Source organism: Procambarus clarkii, chromosome 63 (assembly GCF_040958095.1).
Source record: "Procambarus clarkii isolate CNS0578487 chromosome 63, FALCON_Pclarkii_2.0, whole genome shotgun sequence".
Taxonomy (NCBI): domain Eukaryota; kingdom Metazoa; phylum Arthropoda; class Malacostraca; order Decapoda; family Cambaridae; genus Procambarus; species Procambarus clarkii.
The window spans coordinates 10,055,924-10,076,317 of record NC_091212.1 but is presented as its reverse complement, the minus strand read 5'-3'; the positions used below and the strand labels follow the sequence as shown (position 1 = coordinate 10,076,317).

Sequence of the window (20,394 nt, the reverse complement as noted above, 5' to 3'; positions counted from 1 at the left end):
AAAAACTCCAAAACCCTCTCCAGGTATCTTGAACTATTGATTTTTAGCCTTGCTGATCAGGCAATAAATAATGTACAAATAATTGAATTTGTTGTGCGCTCAACCATGAGGCCACGTTTTCAGGTGTGCCATGAGAGTATCCTAGTGTTTGGGTTGATGATAGGCTCATTCAAGAGATGTTTGAATGATCTACCTTTCAGTTAATTTAAAAAATATCCAACATAATATTTTGGCTAGCAGATGGCTAATTATCATAAAATGCTTTTTATATGTGGCCAAAATAATTGAAATATTTTTGGAATTGAGACCAGGTATGGCAGATATTCCACATGCTTTGTGTGCTACTTGAAAAGAAACCACCGAGTAGTTTTCATTAAAGTTAGACGAGCCATCCTCTGATAATGAAACAATAATTTTCTCTAGGTGTATGATCTGTCCTTGATTGTCATGGGTAAGAAGCACTAGAATGACCAGATTGTTAAACCACTTACATCAATTGTTTCAAAAGTAAAAATATAGTGCTAGGAGCTACATACTGTAGCTCACAGTACCATTGTATTTGAGAGCCTCCATGAGTCAAGTGAACTTGCTCTGCGGAGCGTAGAAAGGGAGAAAACTGAAAAAACAGACTCGGCACTTCATAGACGAATTTACGCCAGTGAAAGCAAGGAATGTGCAGTTGTAATTTTTATGTAATGCCATAAGTTGTTAATTAAAAGATTAACAAGCTTAAGTTATATTTTTGAGCTGATATTATGGTAAAGTTATTGATAAGATGGGTGTCAGATGTTGATGGGGCACAATTTTAGTGCTTGCCATAGGCACCATTTTCCAGGATGGAGTGAGGCTAGATGTAACTGCCGTGATACTGCTTCTTCCTCAGCCATGAATATATTAATTACATAATCCAATTACAGTAAATACTTTATATTTAAAAAAGACAAATAAGAAATTGTTTATTCATGTAAAAACATTGAGTATTTATAGCAAATCTACTCTATATTGTGTATGAGTGATTAGGCTAATAGCGCAGTAGTTACATCAGTGTTGCTTTTTTTCCTTGGCCATAAATACTTCGTTCACACACAATAGACTCGATACAGTTGATTTTCTGTTCTAATCGAATTTGGAGCCAGTTACCCTTAGACTTGTTTGTAACATAATGAAAGTGTCTTGCCTTTTCTTCCTTCTTCAAGTTGAGTTAGGTATTTTACTACCATCACCCTTCACTTGTGCTGTTCGAACCTCTTTGGTCACTTGATTTGGTCCTGGACATTGTCCTCTCCTCGGTTCTGGGTGTCTCCTTCGTTTGAATGCTTTTCTCATGAATTTCAAACATGGTATATTGGCCAGTCTGTTCAGTACTGTGAATTGTTGGCTCCTATAAACCACCTCTGCCCGAAACGCATTGCGTAATAGTGGCTTTAGGCATTGTATGTACTAGCTCTATCTATATATTGATCCATTAATGTAACATCACTTGTATGTATGTACCTTACCTGAATAAACATATTTATTTATAACATATATATTTATTAATTTACTGTATACATAATACTATATTTCCTGTTCATTTATCAAATGTATTTTTAATTGCCATGTGCACTAGAATCTCAATTTTAGTTTTGACTCCTTTGTGAATTGTATTGTTTTATTTTAGTTGCAGTGAAACCCTGATTTTCTTTTATTTCAGGTAGAGTATCCGGTATACTGGACTGTTCTTGAATGGTGTGAAGGCTTCAGACGTCTCCTTGATCTTCTTGAGATTGATCGTGCTCACTTGTTAGGGGTTAGTTCAAATTTTTATAGTTAAATATTGGCTCAAAGATTTTACATTAGGTATATCTCTTGAGCTACTGACTTGAAATTTAAATTTCATAATGTGAAATTTGTATATTTTTTCTTTTCCTTGAAACAGTGGCCAAATTTATTTGCAAAATAAAATTTTTATGAAATATAGGATTTGAATATACTACTGGACTGAGTATGCAAATAAGTAAGAACATAGCAGGTATGCTAAATTGCAGTATCAGGCATAACACTTCAATATTTCTGAATCTTGAGAGAGAGAGGTAGATGACGCGAGAAAGGGGTGAGAAAGACAACAGTAAATAAGCTTCGGCTCTCAGGTTGCTCCTCCTTTACCCTTTTGCCTAATGTAGCCTAGCTCCTAATAATATACATCATTCTCATCATTATCACATTCTTACTTTCATGAGATAGGGTGGCACTGACTATGAGAAAAATGAAGCTTTGAATGTAATGAAATGCCCTTTTTTGGTGGGCCTTTCTGTAGCTCTTCAAAGTTAGGTGCAGGTAATGTATTGTCAAGCCTTGGGAAGTCGCACCATGCTTCCCAGACACACCCTGACCTACAGGGAGCCAAGACTAGAATCTGCCTGTGGGAAGAGAGGGGATCCTGGGGATCAAAGATGTACCACAGGGTTCAGTTCTAGCACCTGTAATGTTCATTATCTATATACAATGATCTACCAGAAGGAATACAGAATTATATGGACATATATGCTGATGATGCCAAGCTACTAGGGCAGATAAGAAACTTAGAGGATTGTCATGCCCTTGAAGAAGACCTGGATAAAATAAATGTATGGAGCAACACTTGGCAAATGGAATTTAATGTGAATAAATGCCTCATTAGGGAATTTCGAGTAAGAGAAAGTAGGCCACACACACACAACCTACAAATTATGTGAAAATTAGCCTAAAGAATTCTGATAAAGAAAGAGAGATATTCAGGGGGTTCTGGATAGAAAACTGTCACCTGTGGACCACATAAAGAACATTTTGTGAAAAGTGTATGCTATGCATTTCCAACTTTAGTATTGCTTTTAAATACATGGATGGTGAAATATTAAAGAAATTGTTCATGATGTTTGTGAGATCAAGGTTGGAATATGCAGTGATTGTATGATACCCATAGCACAATCATTCTTCTTTCCATACCCATACTCATTCCTCTCAATGTTTGCTGATGATGCAAAAATTATGAGAAGAATCAGGACATAAAGATCAACAAAGACTACAGGACGACCTGGCCAAACTGGAGGAATGGTCTAGAAAGTGGCTACTAAAGTTTAACACAGGAAAGTGTAAAATAATGAAATTGGTTGAAGGGAGCAGGAGGCTGAACACAAGGTACCATCTGGGAGGTGAAATCCTGCAAGAGTCAAATGAAGAGAAAGATCTGGGGATTGATATCACACCGAACCTGTCCCCAGAGGCCCACATCAAAAGGATATCATCAGAGGCATATGCTAGATGGGCCAACATAAGAACTGCCTTTAGAAACTTGTGTAAGAAATCGTTCAGGACCTTGTATGTCAGACCAATCCTGGAATATAAAGCTCCAGCCTGGAGTCCATACCTAGTTAAACACAAGACAAAGTTAGAGAATATTCAGAGGTATGTCACCAGATTAGTTCCAGAACCGAGAGGTATGAGCTATGAGGAGCTAAACCTCACGTCCCTGAAAGGTAGAAGAGTAAGAGGAGACATGGTCACCACCTACATAATTCTCAGGGGAATTGACAAAGACAAACTATATAGCATGGGTGGAACATGAACAAGGGGACATAGGTGGAAACTTAGTACCCAAATGAGCCACAGAGACATTTGAGAAAAAAATTCAGTGTCAGAATAGTTAACAAATGGAATGCATTAGGCAGTGATGTGGTTGAGGCAGACTTCATACACAGTTTCAAATGTAGATTTGATAGTCCAATAGGCTCCAGAATCTGTACACATTTTGACAGTTTAGAGGCAGGACTAAAGACCCAAAGCTCAGCCCATGCAAGTAAAACTAGGAGAGTACAAGAATCACATCAATAAACTGAAAAGATGTACAACTAAATGGCTTCCGGAACTGAAAAACAAGAGCTACGAGGAGAGGTTAGAGGCATTAAATATACCAAAACTAGAAGATAGAAGAAAAAAGAGGTAATGTGATCACTACACTCAAAATAGTAACAGGCATCGACAAAATTGACAAAGAAGAATTTTTGAAAACTGCAACTTCAAGAACAAGAGAACATAGGTTCAAACTAAGGAAACAAAACTGCCAAAAAACATTAGAAAGTTTACTTTTGCAAACCGTGGTACACAGTTGGAACACATTAAGTGAAAGGGTGGTTGAGACCAAAACTGTCAGTAGTTTCAAAGCGCCATATGACAGAGTACTGGGAAGACGGGACATCACGAGTGTAGCTCTCATCCTGTAACTATACTTGGGTACAGTAATTACATTTAAGTAATTATAGGTCACATAATACCAGAGAGCCTGTTCAAAGAGACCAGCACAGACAAATCCTTCATGCCAAGGCTGAAGAGGAGGAGATAGTACAGTTTCTGATCCTCCTCAAAATAAACCTCAAAAACCCTGGAGCCCACTTTCACTGGAGGAGAGGTAGGGCCAGGGATGGGGGCCAACAATCCCTCCTGGGGTCAAAACTGGGATGGATAAAGAAATGGAGCACAAGACACAGCAGCCAGGAATCATAAATGCCCGGATGGCAAAGGAAGAACACACAAGGAAGCCACAACCTGGAAATTACCGAGGCTATTCAAGAGAAGAGCACAGGTCTACAGCAGCTACCACACAGTGGACAATGGCCTCTGCTACAAGGTCATAGGTTCACAGCAGCTTACAGGAGCAGGAAGAAGGCAGATCTGTATATAACAGGCAAAATGGTGGTGTCAATTGTAAACTGAGGTGTCAGGTGTGGAAGTGGATGTGGAACCCATAACAACCAGACCAACAGCACTGACAAGACAAAGAAAGCCCACGGGGATGAGGTATGCTGTTATGCAGGACATGATACATAAAGGCGGATATGCCAGGTGCAACGGAAGGATACAGAACCTTGCCCATGAACATTGTCAAGAAAGGCCTATGAAACCATGAACAAGAATAATCACATTTGGGAGCCAAGCTCAACCTCATCTAAAATGCTAGACCCCAACACACGCACGGAGCAGAGCCAAGTGTGATAACTACACAAGCTGACAGTTAACTGCTACCTCTCCTCAAGAGGCTTGGCAGTGGAGAGGAAGTCCCATACACTACCCAGAAGCAAAGTGATTCAAGAGGATTCCTCCCAAAAAAAAGGGGAACTTGAACCCCTTAGAGCAGGAATCTTTGATGTGGACAAAGGACATGCAAACCATCAACTAGGGAAGGTAACCCTGTCTTACAGCTAGAGCGAAATAAAAAGCGGGGTACACATAATGTGGGTGTTATAAATTGATGTATAATGGTCCCTCTCAACACAACTGGAAGCCCTTAATAATTTTGGTGTGAAATGCATTTAGAAATGCAATATTCTATTCACATAGATATATCAGCTGATTTATTTACTGTTTATGCAAGTAACTAATGTGATGGTTATTTGCATAAACAACATAACTTGGTATGTTGATTATCTACTGAACTTTTGAGGAGGTTAATACTACTTAAAAAAAAATTGATTTTACACATTTCTTTTTTATACCTCACAAAAACTGACCATTTCAGGCCTCACTTGGTGGATTTTTGGCGCAGAAGTTTGCCGAGACCACCTTCAATTGTCCTCGTGTCGCTTCACTCATCCTCTGCAATTCCTTCATTGACACCAAGATATTTAATTATGCAGACTCCTCTTCTGTGTAAGTGCTTACTGTACTAGTAAAGAGGATAAGTAATTATTTTCTTGAAGATTCGTGTGCAGTGCCTGTGACTAATTTATGGGGGAAGAGGATACAAGAGAGGAGAGTGAGAATGTAAAGGAGAGGTAAAGAGGGGAGAGAAATGGACAAAGAGGGAGGAGAAAAAAAGGGAGAAGGGGTGATGGGAAGAATAGGGAGATGTAAATCAAGCGGGTGAGGGAAGGAGAGAAGGGAGGGGTGAGGGAGAGAGAGGGGAGTGAGGGAGAGAGAGGGGGATGAGGGGGAGAGGGGGGTAAGGGAAAAAGAGTGAGGGTGAGGAGAGAGGGGTAAGAGAGAGAGTGGGGTGAGAGAGGTAGGAGAAGGGAAGGAAGGGAGAGAGAATAAGAGGAAAGGGGAGAGGTAATGCTGTAATGTTACACAGTACTTGTTGTACAGTACTTGTACTACAGTACAAGCAAATTTGGCAAATTTATTTGAAAATTTATGGATGTATGAGCTTTGCCTTAGTTATCCTTCTTTGCAACCACACTGATCATGGTAGTAATAATTTTTAAATCCTACGTACTATTTCTAAACTGTTTGCTTCATTAACTCTTTGTACGTGTTGTTAAGATAAAGAGTTTGATGAGTAAACATTTCTGTACTGGGCCAACTGTCAACACATGTAGGTCACACATTTTTACTACATAATTGTATCTAGGAAAGTCAATGTTACCCATAATCCAAATTATGAACATTCTGTCACTGTTCAACTTGTATATTTAACAGTTTGGGTGATTTTTAAATTTAGTGAAAGGCAAATACAGGGAAAGGGAGGATGACTACAAGATTTGCTTTCACCACTTAACACTTAACAGACAGAGGTTCATCTGGTATTTTGTGTGTTCCTGGTGGTGTCCTCTTTTTATTGGTATCAACAAGGCATTGTTTGATCTTGTCCTTGCTCCCGTTAGGTATGGACATGCCATGCCATGTCCAGGTGTCCTGGCTCCCGGCGGCATTAGTCTCGCTTGATCACAAGGCTCACATGCATTTGACAGAAGATTTTGCTTGCCATTCATACAAATTCCTTTTCCATCACAAAAGCCTGCCACTGTATCTTTTTTGCAAAAGCAGTGCAAACAACTTTAGTGTCTCACTGGCCACTATTGCCAACAACAAGGCCAGCAAAGTAAGCATAGCCCTCAGCTGTGACTGCAGCTGAGTTATAGACAAATAAGAGTCAGGCTATGAACTTGGTGGGGGGGGGGAGAGTATTCATAGGGACCAAATCGGCAAAGTTACGAAGTAAACAGCCTCAGTGAAGCACAAAATTGCCAAACACTGAAACTCTTCTCAGAGATGAGAAAGGCCTTGAGGAGTCACAGTGAAGATAATTACTTGGTATATTTCTTGAACACACACCCAACTTACAGAGCTGAATTCTGACTCCAGCATGAACCATAACAAGACCCACACACAAAATAAGGCAGCTAACTACTACCTCCACTTAAGAGGTCTCACTTCCATAACAAAGTGCATAAGCACTTTCCAGAATTTAAAATGGAATACCCCAAAGGTACAACTCAAAAATCTTGAGGAAGAAGGGAAGGGGGTCCTGAAACAAGGACTGAAGTGGACCAAGGTAGCAGGAGACATTTAAGGTAAAAAGTGTACACGTGTGAAATGATGATGGAAGTACGAACTCCAAATGTGTGGATCATGTACATAATTTATATACATAAAATATACACACATATAAAGATACATATATACATACAAGAGTTCTTACATTCTTGTACAGCCACTAGCATGCATAGCATTTTGAACAAGTCCTTAATCCTAATTTTCACACGCATACAGGAAGAGTCATGACCAGGTTGTGGGGACGAGCCGCCGGAGTCCTGATGGTCACAAGGTCCAGCAACTAGAGAACTGTCTTCCTTTATTATCACGACTTTTGTTAGGCCAAAGCTAGAATATGCAGTGGTTGTGTGATGCCCATATCTTAAGAAGCGCATCAACAAACTGGAAAAGGTGCAAAGACATGTTACTAAGTGGCTCCCAGATCTGAAGGGCAGGAGCTACGAGGAGAGGTTAGAGGCATTAAATATGCCAAAACTAGAAGACAGAAGAATAAAAGGTGATATGATCACCCAAAATATGATCACCCAAAAGGTGATATGGGGGAGCCGGTCGGCCGAGCGGACAGTACGCTGGACTTGTGATCCTGTGGTCCTGGGTTCAATCCCAGGCGCCGGCGAGAAACAATGGGCAGAGTTTCTTTCACCCTATGCCCCTGTTACCTAGCAGTAAAATAGGTACCTGGGTGTTAGTCAGCTGTCACGGGCTGCTTCCTGGGGGTGGAGGCCTGGTCGAGGACCGGGCCGCGGGGACACTAAAAATCCCCGAAATCATCTCAAGATAACCTCAAGATGATCATTGCGTACAAAATTGATAAAATCGATAAGGAAGATTTCCTGAGACCTGGAACTTCAAGAACAAGAGGTCATAGATTTAAACTAATTAAACAAAGATGCCGAAGAAATATAAGAAAATTCACTTTTGCAAACAGAGTGGTAGACGGTTGGAACAAGTTAAGTGAAAAGGTGGTGGAGGCCAAGACCGTCAGTAGGTTCAAAGTGTTATATGACAAAGAGATCTTGGTAGACGGGACACCACGAGCGTAGCTCTCATCCTGTAACTACACTTAGGTAATTACACTTAGATAATTACATCCCCAGGAAGCAGCCCATAGCAGCTGTCTAACTACCAGGTACCTGTTTACTGTGACGTGAACAGGAACATCAGGGTGAAAGAACCCTGCCCATTTGTTACAGCCTCCGTCGGGGATCAAACCTGGACCCTTAGACTACAAACCCTAAGCACTGTCCACTCAGCCATCAGGCCCCCTTATGGATAGCTGGCCACAAAATTGTAAAGGGTTCCTGTCTAAGCAGTCTGGTGGTCTCTGGCAGGTGTTAATTGGAAGGTCTGTTGCTTGTTTCAGAGTTTCTCAAACATTCTCAGGAGTAGTAGTTTAGTGTTGTGCAACTCCTTCATTTTAGGGCAGATTGCCTGAGTAGTGGGTCATTCTCTGATTTCCACATGCGCCATGGCCCTATGAGGGGGGGCGGGGGCAAGTCATTGTGAAATTGCATTTGCTTCTGATGGGCAGAGATAGTTAAAGAAGCATGACACTGAACATGGCCCTTGGGTGCCAGTGGAGCTATCAAGAGGGCCTACCCAGGAATAATTTAAAACAATAAAACCAGGAGCTGTATAGGAGATACAATAATTACAGTATAAACATCCTCATGTACACTGTTTACCTGTCACTCTCAGTCCCAGTTCATTGGTGTGGGTTGTGACTACTGGTTCTTATGCATTCCCTTTTTTCACTTTACCATATGATAGAGCAATCATTTGAAAATATTTTCAAGTAAAACAACAAAACATAAGACAGTAAAAAGTTAAACATATGTAGAATGACTGAAAACCTTCATGGGCATCGATCCTCCAGCCTGCTTAACCTTGGTTCACTTGAGTATTGGCAGCAGAATGCAAAATGCAAGCATGTTAAGTTCAAATGCCATTACATTTTCATTCAATACTAAATGTTGATAGAGGCATTGTAATTCATTGTAGAATCTCTTTAAACTGCAGCATTGAAATATTTTCTACTGCATTATATGCCTTTGTTCAAGCTATTGGGTTGTCAGTTTGTTTTAGATTACTGATGTGAACTATAGAACAGCTTTATTATTTGCACAGTTTTTGGATGCTACCAGCAACACTTTTGAAGAAGATGATTATTGGTCGATTCCCCAGAAAGCTAATGGATTCACACATTGCAGACTCAATAGACTTCATGGTAGAAAGAGTAAGTACAGTTCTTTATTTAAATGACAAATTGAATTTCCTTGGTAGGGATACATTTTGGACTTTACATGGTTTTTATGTGCTAGCTTCTTCAGTGACTCCCCAGTGCTTAAGTAGTCTGTTATGACACCCATATTGTGCGTTCCAAGGATTGTTTCACTCTGACTTGGCTTTAGACTTTCCTTCCCAAATGTTGGTTTGCATTTTCCTTTTTAACCAGAGTTATCTTTTTCAGGGCTTGGGATTCCTTTCAAGTTACAGTATCTCATTTTTGGGTTGCCTTTTTTACCTGATAACCATAGCAAGGCCTGGTGATGGAGTTGATATAGTTGACTCTGTTCGTGTGTGTGTGTGTGTACGTGTGTGTGTGTGTGTACGTGTGTGTACTCACCTATTTGTGCTTGTGAGGGTTGAGCTTTGGCTCTTTGGTCCCTCCTCTCAACTGTCAATCAACTGGTGTACAGATTCCTGAGCCTATTGGGCTCTATCGTGTGTGTGTGTGTGTGTGTTTGTTGGGGGGATAATTGGGTACCTGTGGCTGCCTCAGATGCTTTGCCTATGACTTATCCTGTTATTTACCTTGACACTCAGCACCATCTATACAGTATGCAACTAGCCAATAAATATAAATTGAAAACATGTGACCCTTTCCTAAATAATTAATTCTGTAACTTGGTTTTTTAACTGCCAAATAAGCTTAAATTTCTATAATAAAATCATACACACAATGCTTCTATGTGTACTGCAAGTCAACTGAAATGTAAGGTTTCATTAGGGTTATTCTGCATGTGAAATATTACTTGCTTTTATGGTTTCATTATATGCATATACAGTACTGATGTGTAAGCAAGAAACTTATTTCAGTCACCTTAACTTTTGACCATTTTTTTCTTTCAGTTGGACAGTATAAATCAGAGCGAGCTGGCATCAAGACTCACTCTCAACTGTTCTCCGGACTATGTACAACCTCACAAAATACAGGTGAAATAATTACAAAAAATTATTCAGTATGAAGCCCTATTCCCTCTCCCTCTTTTTTTTAAGTAAAATAAAATAAGTTGGTCACAGCACCTTACATATTGATATTAAAAATATTGTCTTCGTGTTTTCTTTTAATCAAGAGTCTTTGTTTTGGTCATGCTCCAAATGTAACATGTTTTCTGAAATCAGTACAGTACTGTGATGCACATTTCTGAACAGTCACACTTGATAAACGTCTTAAGGTAAGTATTCACTGAAATAGACAGTATTCAGGCACAGGCAGGCAGGGAAGCAGTGTAGTCGTCAGTACCACATGATATTTTCGAGCATTTCTACAGGGTCATTAAAGGGGCTGTTGAGACAATGAAGAGAAGCTTGATCCAGCCCAAAATAATCACCAGAGATACAATTATAGACTCAAAGCCCTACTGAGTCTTTGTTTAGCAACCCAAATGACTGCCAATTGAGGATTCACTAACTGCTCATTCACCTGCCTGGTTACATAAGCCACCTACCTCCAGTTGGCATCATTACACATACAATGAGTTCACAATCCCAGACCACCACATTCTCCCTATTTTGTCATTTGTGGGACCATTTCTAATTGGACTTTTTTTCGTACCATGAAAGATTATAGTGCACATTTGCCTTAGCTATATGCAATATATATAAGCAACACCTGTGTGTGCACAGTAGTTAGGTCACAGAGTTTATAAATCTTTATTCACAGTTGTCTGGAACACGTTCTTGTGATGTAGGTACGTGATGCAGTGTACCAGGGTCCATTCAACCATATCCTCACCTTGTGTATGTTGCCAGGTTGTTCTGCACCCCAAAGCCATGCCTTTAATAGTGAAGTAGATAGATTAGTCACTGGATTCTTACACTGTAGCTTATCAGTGCAATTGTCTCTAGTACCACAGAGCTAGCATAACACTTTAGGTCTCTGTAGTTCTTTAACAGGATCAGAATCTATTGCACCAATAGAGGCAAGGAGACCATGGGAGTCAGAGATTGACCCAACATTTAAGAAACTACCCAGAAAATACAGCCAGAGCAAATCAAACCTCAAATGATTAGAAAGAAAAGCGAAAGAACACCAAGCAAACAATAGTTTGTCAATATAAACATTCATAGCATCAATACACTGCACACTATCAAGTGACAACTTAGGTCACGTGAGGGTCCAGTTGACATATATCATCACTTGCATGCTTGGTACTACCTCTGATGTTCATTCTGCCTCTGGCTAGGACTGGTTATGCTCTAGCTTAGGGGTGTTACCATTCCTTGGGAAATTTGTGTCCCATGTCGGGCTGTGGTTATTGTTTGATTCCAAAGTATGCTTCACTTCATGTATGCTCCCCATCTTGTTTTTTCTAACCGACGGGAGACATCTCCCGTCACGCAGGGTGCAGTTGCAACTCCACAGATATCGGTATCATCTATTGATACTGGTAATGGCTCAAGAGGACCACCACTTATGGGCTATTCATGCCCGTGCCACATTTTGGGTGGCTTAATCTTCATCAATCAATCATCATCTTTTCTAACCTCTTAGTTCATTCTAACATTGTTTTAATTTGATGTCTTTGTGCAAGTTTGTGTTTCCCATTTTCTTACCAGAAGTATCTTCTCTGAGGGGGTTTGGGTGTCCTCCTTTCTGAGGATTCTCCTCTCAAGTTACCCTGTGTCCTGGTGGTGCTTGTGACTGAATTATTTAACAAAATATCTGCATTTGTATATTTATACAGTTTTTATTGGTTCATTAAAAACACTTATGAGAGAGACATTTGTATTTACAGGTTGATGTGACAATCCTGGATGTTTTTGATGAATCGGCCTTATCTCAGTCTGTAAAAGAGGAGCTGTATAAATGCTACCCAACAGCTCGCTTAGCCCACCTCAAGTCAGGCGGAAACTTTCCCTTCCTGTCAAGAGCAGAAGAAGTTAATATATACCTTCAAGTGAGAATATATATGAAAATTTTTTCTCTTATTGACCTTTATTTTATCTTCCAGTATTATTTCTATGTATATTGTACTAAATGTATATTCAGTATATACAAGTCTGTTTACAGAGTAACAATAGCAAAAACAGTGTGTTTTATTATTCTAAGAATATAATATGATGTGCATTTTAGTGACATGTACTGATGTGTGTACTTCATACCCGTGTTCTTACTAGCTCTGTGATACAAATAACAATATTGATAGCCCATTGCATCAATGCATTTTAAAAAACCTTGGTACAAACATTAGAAATGCATAGAAAGTATTATATATTCAATTATAATTTCATGCAAAACGTGCAAATCTAGGCTGAACTCTGATGAAATGTTATGAGATTATAACGTTCACCAGAGCTGCTTAGTGGTTTCAAATCACGCCTGAAAATGTATATAGTTATGTATGAATTGTGTATATGGTGTAATACGTAACAGCAAAAGCAGTATGTTTTATTGTTCTAGGCAAATTATATAGTGTGCATCTTAGTGGCATGACTATATTTGAGCAATCCAATGTTCCACACGTTATATACTGGTAAGTTTTTCAAAAGACACGTAATTGATAATATCCCTGAAAACACAAACCGTAACTGTGTCTATTTTCCGCTTGTTACAACTTATAATAAAATTGTTATATCTTGGCTTAACGTGTTTATGACGTATTAGAACGTTGTTACAACTTGCTATATTGATTGATATAACTGGTTAGGTGGTGTTAAAACTTGTTTGAACGTTGTACCAACATTGTAGTTTCGATGTGTATTTGGCGGGATAATACTGTACTGAAAAAAAAATGACATTGGGATAAATATGTCAAAATATCTTCACAGCAACTCCTGTCCCACACCTGGCCTGGGGTGACAACCCAGGCCAAGTGCTCAATGAACGCACATGAATCACGATGTCATTGTAAGATTTTCAGCTTCACCATGACTAAAGTCGCATGCAATTTTTTTCCCATGTAGACATTTAACAATATTAGAAAAACATTTATATTTTTTCTTCTGCACTGTGGATGAAGGGGATGTCAGCTATATAGAGGGGCATAGTGCCGGGGTTAACACTTTCATTGCCCCAGCGGGCAACCCGTCGCACACCTCAAGGTAGCCCGAGCGGTGCATGTGAACTCGCCACCAACCACAAATGTTTATACTCTTTTTAGCTTTCTGACCTCAATGTGCTACGTCGTTCAATTCGGTATTGAATTGTTCGCAATAGAATGCTGTAAAGGAATATTTGCATATAAGAACCTACTGTGCAAGTCTCACTTTTCTATACTTTCGACGAAAACTCTAACTTTTCTCCTCATGCAATACATGTTTCTTTCAATGCTTTCGTCATGGATTGGCTCTGCTTTTGATCAGTATCCATCTGGAAGTCAATTTGCAATGTTTATAAAGTCGGTAATGACAAATACCCGAGATTAAATAACTGGAATGGGGAAACACTTGGAATCGAGGGAAGGCCACGGCTGTCACGACCGAGGTTACAAGAACAGTGAGCCTCCAGTGTGGGTGGGTGCCCACATGGCCGGGTCAGGATGCCACATGGGATATATAGAGAATGGGAAAATGTTGGCACTCATTAAAAAAAAAAAAAAATCCCACAGGATTAGGACAATAAGTGGAAGTTTTACAAGTTTTTAAATTATTGACGCTGTTTGTGTCATGCTGCCCTCTCACTATTTTCGTTTTTCTGGGGGAAGCCCCTACAGCTCCCTGGAGCTTACCAGGCTGATATGCTAATGTCAGACTTTGGCATCAGGTCATCTGTACGGAGTTCTTATGGGCCTACTGGGGACCACAAGCCAGAACCTGGCCCCCTCAAAGAGGCAAGGGGAGCAATGGCCTATAGAAACCCCCGTGTGGTTGGAAGCATTCTATTTCTGCCATCGACCGGGTTAGGCACCCAGAAAGGTAGGCGTCCCAAAACAAACCCCTATTCTGGTGGAAATTGCAACCAAAAATCGAACGAGTGGATAGAACTTCCCCAAACAAAAACGAGCAAACTAGTATGACATCACCCATCATCACGCCGCTGTCTGCGCAGCTCCCCCCTGCCCCCCCTCTCGGGCGCAGGGGGGCATTCAACACCTAGAAGACAGACACCACACTCTAGGTACAGTGCTGAAACAACCACTGGAGCCGGAGCACACAACCGGTGCCATTAGCATCAGCCGAAGAGCTGGGGTGTGGATTGCTGGCGTGGTAGGTCTGGGGCTACTCCTTCCCCCTCCCGGGGAGGGGGGAGCTGCGCAGACAGCGGCGCGATGATGGGTGACGTCATACTAGTTTGCTTGTTTTTGTTTGGGGAGTTCTATCCACTCGTTCAGTTTTTTATTGCAATTTTCACCAGAATAAAGATTTGTTTTGGAATGCCTACCTTTCTGGGTGCCTAACCCAGTCGATGGCAGACATAGAATGCTTCCAACCACACGGGGGTTTCTATATGCCATTGCTCCCCCTTGCCTCTTTGAGGGGGCCAGGTTCTGGCTTGTGGTCCCCAGTAGGCCCATAAGAACTCCGTACACATGACTGATGCCAAAGTCTGACATTAGCATATCAGCCTGGTAAGCTCCGGGGAGCCTCCGGGACTCGCCCAGAAAATGGCGTTTCATTACATTCAACACTGGTTTTTTGACAGATATACCTGCATCAGGTACCGAAAGTGTTAAATAGGATTGGTTCCTAATTCAACAACTAATGATGCCTATGAAATGTGGTTTTGATTATCCATAGAGTGCTTAACTGCATTTTTCTGCTGTTATTGACATTGATTCAACATTACTTGAGCATATTTTGCCCACTTAATAGTCGATGTCTAAGCTTGCATGAATGTGAACTATGGGACCTACAAAATGATGACTTTGGTAAGCCTAATTGTAAATGGAGGAAATGTTCTAGATGTACCATGGATGCCCATCCTTGCACTCATTGCTGTCTCCTTCCTGGCTTGGTATCAACACCCATACTTGAAATCGTTCACAAGTGGATGATACCATTTTGACTGAAAGGAATCACCCCATCCAGTAAACTCAATCTAGCTTTTTTTTTTTCAGGCACTCCTCCTTTTCCAGAAATATAAAAATTAAAAGTTAGGAAATACAACTTAAGAGTGAGTGATAGATATATAATGTTGCAGCAAGGTCTGCGGGACAGAATAACACAACTTGTCAGCAGAGAAAGCAGAGATCCTCAGCTGGATAGTTGGAATTATGAAGGAACTCCTGTTAGAGAGACAGATTACTGGCAGGAATTTTGAGTCCAGTTGAAGTTGGATTGATGTTGTGAGCTGTGTGTGTGGAGTGATTTTGGGCCAGGATAGCCCCATAATATGTTGGTGTACAATGGTGAGGGTGTGCAAATATCTACATCATCATGGTATGGATCCCAGTTTTGTGATATATAAATTGTGGCAATACTGAATGTGTCTTATCGTTCTACAGTTAAACTTCACCTTGTTTTTACAATCTTTCAAATTGTTAGCTAAATGTCATTCATTTTATGCCTAAGATGTAATTTTGATTTAGATTGTTATACACTTGTTCAGTCCAGTCAGTATTGTAATGATTTGTATAATTTATTATGAATAAAGTTTTTGATTCTGAAAATGACAATGTTTACATGCTGTGCTGTTATTGTGACACCCTTGTGTAATTAATGTGCTCTACTTTTTATGTAAACTTTACCAGCTATAAATGTGCATCTATTTATGAATAAAATATTGGATTTGATTTGTAGTGAAAATGATTATATTGATAGGGGGATATGGGGGGTGTATGTGTGGGAGGAGATGGGTAGGTTATTTGTGGGGAGAGATGGGGAGGGTCTATTCAGAAGGAGATGGGGAGTGTAATTACCCAGGTGTAGTTACAGGATGAGAGCTATGCTCATGGTGTCCCATATTCCCAGTACTCTGTCATATAACGCTTTGAAATTACTGACGGTTTTGGCGTCCACCACCTTTTCACCTAACTTGTTCCAACCGTCTACCACTCTGTTTGCACGAGTGTGAGAGAGTGAGCAGATGCCTGGGAGTGTGTGTGTGGTGGGAGACATGGAGGGGTGTGTGGGGGTTAATTGATTATACAGGATATAGGAAAAAAGTGATGTTTGTGTCTTAACACAAAATATAGGACTGTTTATAAAGCATGAAAAGGAGCTAGTTGAAAGTAGCATGTTAGAATTTCCAGTAAAAGCCTTAACCACAATGTTTTAGTTTTACCAAATAGTAATTAGTATGTATTTTTAGGTCCACCTTCGAGTTTACGAGGGTAGCCATCTGAGTGCCTGCGATTCTGGCACTCCTGTTGACCGATAGCACTGCCCACATATCACATTGGTAAGGTAAATTTGCATTCCAAGTAGCATTGGATTAAATTTATTAAGTCATTTTCTAAAAATTTTGTCAAATTATAATCAGTGAACTCATCCTTTTCTGAGGGAAGCCCCTCCTGCTCCCTGGAGCTATCAGCTATCAGGCTGATATGTGTTATATTATTCTGGGGCATCAGTTAATTGGAGTTCAGCCTACCAGGGACCACGAGCCACAACCAGACCCCCCCCTCCCCCTGACTCAGAGAGGCAAAGGGAGCAATGGCCTTTGGAAATCGCCATGTATTTGGGGGCATTCCATGTTTTCCATTAACTGGGGTTAGCACCCAGAAAGGTAGGCATAACAAAACAGACCCCACATGGTGGCCTGCAGTCTATCCTCGTGCAAATGACATTCGTAAGTTTGCTGCTTTGGCTACCGTCTTCAGCAACATGTCTTGGGCTGACATTCGGGCGCAGGGATTTTGGAGGTCGAACAGGGTCCTGGCCGCCCGTTATCTAGTAAACTTTCCTGGTCCTAATCGTTCATGTGTGGCTTTGGGTCGCAGGTTGCAGCCAGTTGTCTCAACTTGGTGGCCGCCTCCCGGGTAAGTCCCTCTTTTACTTGTCTTTGGTTAGGTAGCTCCAGGAAGCCGGAGGAGCTCCCCTCAGAAAACCAGTATTGAATGTGATGAAAGACCATTTTCTCGATGTTGAGTCCCGGAGGCTCTCTGGCACCCTTTTTCTCTCCAGTCGGCAGTGTTTTCTCGTGGGCTTTGATGCTCGGCCTCCAAACTGGAATTGTTGAGTAGCTGTCACAGGGGGGTTTGGGGCTCCCCCCTCCCCCTCCCAGGGAGGGGAGAGCTGCGTGGACAAGCTGCGTGGTGGTGGAGTGTGACGTTTGCTTCTTTCTTTAAGTTGGGGGAGTTCTGCGTCTCTGTTCAGTCTTCGGCTGCAATTCTCTTACCAGGTAGGGTCTGTTTCGTTATGCCTACCTTTATAGGTGCTAACCCCGGTTGACGGCAGACATGGAATGCCCCCAAATACAAGGTTTCCATAGGCCATTGCTCCCTTTCTCTCTCTGAGGGGGCCCAGGTTCTGACTCGTGGTCCTGGTAGGCTGAAGTTCAATTGGCTGATGCCCCAGACTAATGTAACATATATCAGCCTAATAGCTGATAGCTCCAGGGAGCCATCGGGGCTCACCCAGAAAATGGCGTTTCATTACATTCAACATTGGTGTTTTGATTGTCAATTTTTTATAGCATAATTTTTTAAACAATTATGAAGTTACATTACAGTATTGTATTATTATTCTTGCTCCCCCCATTCATTTTACAATACAGTTGACTTAAATTGTGTGCACTTGTATTACATAACATGCACTCATGGTATGTTCACCCATCCACTCCAGCAGAGACAACCATGATTTGGCTCCCTCCTCACATACACACCCATTCTCTCTCCCACTCCCTCGCTTTATCCTATACTCTTTACCGAACTCTCTCCCTCATTCCTCCACTCAATATCTTCCCCACTCACTTCCTATACTCTACTTTACTCTCACTCTTACCTCCACTCACTGCCTCATCTACTTTAATTGCAAATTTCTGCTGCGAGCCACAGCCTGACTGATCAAGTTATCACCAAACAAGGCCAGGCTGGGTTTGTGGAGGAGAACTCATGAACCGACTACAGGTAAACTATAGCATACTCGCCGACCTTCACACACTTGCTGCTCTCTCAGTTTTTCACTTTTACTCTAAGCTTGTCCTCCACCTGTACTCTTCACAAACTGTGCTCACACCTTGCAACATGTGCTCATTTCACACAATGTCCTCCAATCATGCACCCAGACCACTCCTATGTTCCTACCTACACACCCTCTTAAACCACCAACCAAATTCTCACCCACATTCCTACCATGTGCTTACACCTTTATGAAGTCCGAAGGGTAACAGAAGAAAATACAAAGGTTTGCAACCGGACTAGTAGCAGAAGTGAGAGGGATTAGCACTGGGATGACAGGCTAAGGGAACTCGATTTCTACTTGTGTTCACAACGTCAAGAAAAAAAATTGACACAGAACTGAAATGGCAAGAGATGTAATAGGTGTGCCGATTATGAAAGACGAGGAGGTGGGGCACGAAGAGCTAATTCTTGCTGCTCGGTAGTCACTGATAGGTAAGCACCAACCATATTCCCATGTCACCCATACCCTCTGTTCTGTCCACCCACCGTACTCTCCACCCACCGTACTCCCCACCCACCATACTTCCCACCCACCATACTTCCAACTCAAAATGCTTCCATATCCACATTACTCACCCAACCACACCACCAGCTCACTAATAGTTATACCCACAACACCACTTATCCACCAACATTTCCACTCACCACACCACCTGCCCACTGGTGTCTCCGCCCACCACACCACCTGCCCATTGGTGTCTCCGCCCACCACACCACCTGCCCACTGGTGTCTCCGCCCACCACACCACCTGCCCACTGGTGTCTCCGCCCACCACACCACCTGCCCACTGGTGTCTCCGCCCACCACACCACCTGCCCACTGGTGTCTCCGCCCACCACACCACCTGCCCACTGGTGTCTCCGCCCACCACACCACCTGCCCACTGGTGTCTCCGCCCACCACACCACCTGCCCACCGGTGTCTCCGCCCACCACACCACCTGCCCACTGGTGTCTCCACCCACCACACCACCTGCCCACCAGTGCCTCCACCCACACCACCTGCCCACTGGTGTCTCCGCCCACCACACCACCTGCCCACTGGTGTCTCCACCCACTACACCACCTGCCCACCAGTGCCTCCACCCACCACACCACCTGCCCACTGGTGTCTCCGCCCACCACACCACCTGCCCACTGGTGTCTCCACCCACTACACCACCTGCCCACTGGTGTCTCCACCCACTACACCACCTGCCCACTGGTGTCTCCACCCATTGTAGGATAGCTTTTATTTATAAGAAATTTCATAATTTTTTTTATATTGTATTAATATTTTGGAGACATAGCTCACAAGACAAGAGGTGTAAATATTGTATTTGATATGTTCTCTCTTTCTCAGGTTTACACAAAAGGAAGTATTGCACACACCAGATGAAGAATGGCAAAGAACTGTGAATTACTGTACAGTATTTGCTCACGTGCAGCATTGTCTCAGTTGCTGAGACAATACTAGCTGTTGCAATACTAGGTTTGTCAAGATTGCAAGTCATGAAGTTAAGAAATGTAGTTTTACTGATTACAATGGCTGTAATGCAAAGAAACTCGGTGATATGTTTATTCTTTGAATTGATGCAACTTTTTAGATTGGTTTATTAGAAACAGGATTTATGTATGAATGAAAATTTGTATATTTATATAAATTATAAAAAAAAAAAAGTGTGACTTATACATGTACTGTCTTTCTTGTTTGTATCATCTGATGTATTTTTATATTTTTTCTCTTCAGTAATTTTCTATTTTGTATTTTGGTGCACTGCACTTTTCATTTTTTTATTATGCTGCAAAGAATGTCTGAAATAAATCAAATTGCTCTATA

The 20,394-nt window shown here is 41.5% G+C and overlaps 1 protein-coding gene across 5 annotated transcripts in view; it reads left to right on the top strand.

The window, feature by feature from the left end:
- LOC123769540 (maspardin) overlaps positions 1-20,394 on the top strand; it is a 26,644-nt gene extending 6,250 nt beyond the window's left edge. For 4 of the 5 annotated variants that reach the window (XM_045760765.2, XM_045760760.2, XM_045760763.2 and 1 more), the window contains 7 exons: positions 1,694-1,789; positions 5,531-5,661; positions 9,415-9,523; positions 10,420-10,503; positions 12,309-12,470; positions 16,763-16,852; positions 19,918-20,394. In XM_045760765.2, coding sequence (XP_045616721.1) covers positions 1,694-1,789; positions 5,531-5,661; positions 9,415-9,523; positions 10,420-10,503; positions 12,309-12,470; positions 16,763-16,831 — 651 coding nt within the window. In that variant the 3' untranslated portion in view covers positions 16,832-16,852; positions 19,918-20,394. Of the gene's footprint in view, positions 1-1,693; positions 1,790-5,530; positions 5,662-9,414; positions 9,524-10,419; positions 10,504-12,308; positions 12,471-16,762; positions 16,858-19,917 lie in introns of all 5 variants that reach the window. The other variant, XM_045760762.2, reaches the window with a different exon arrangement.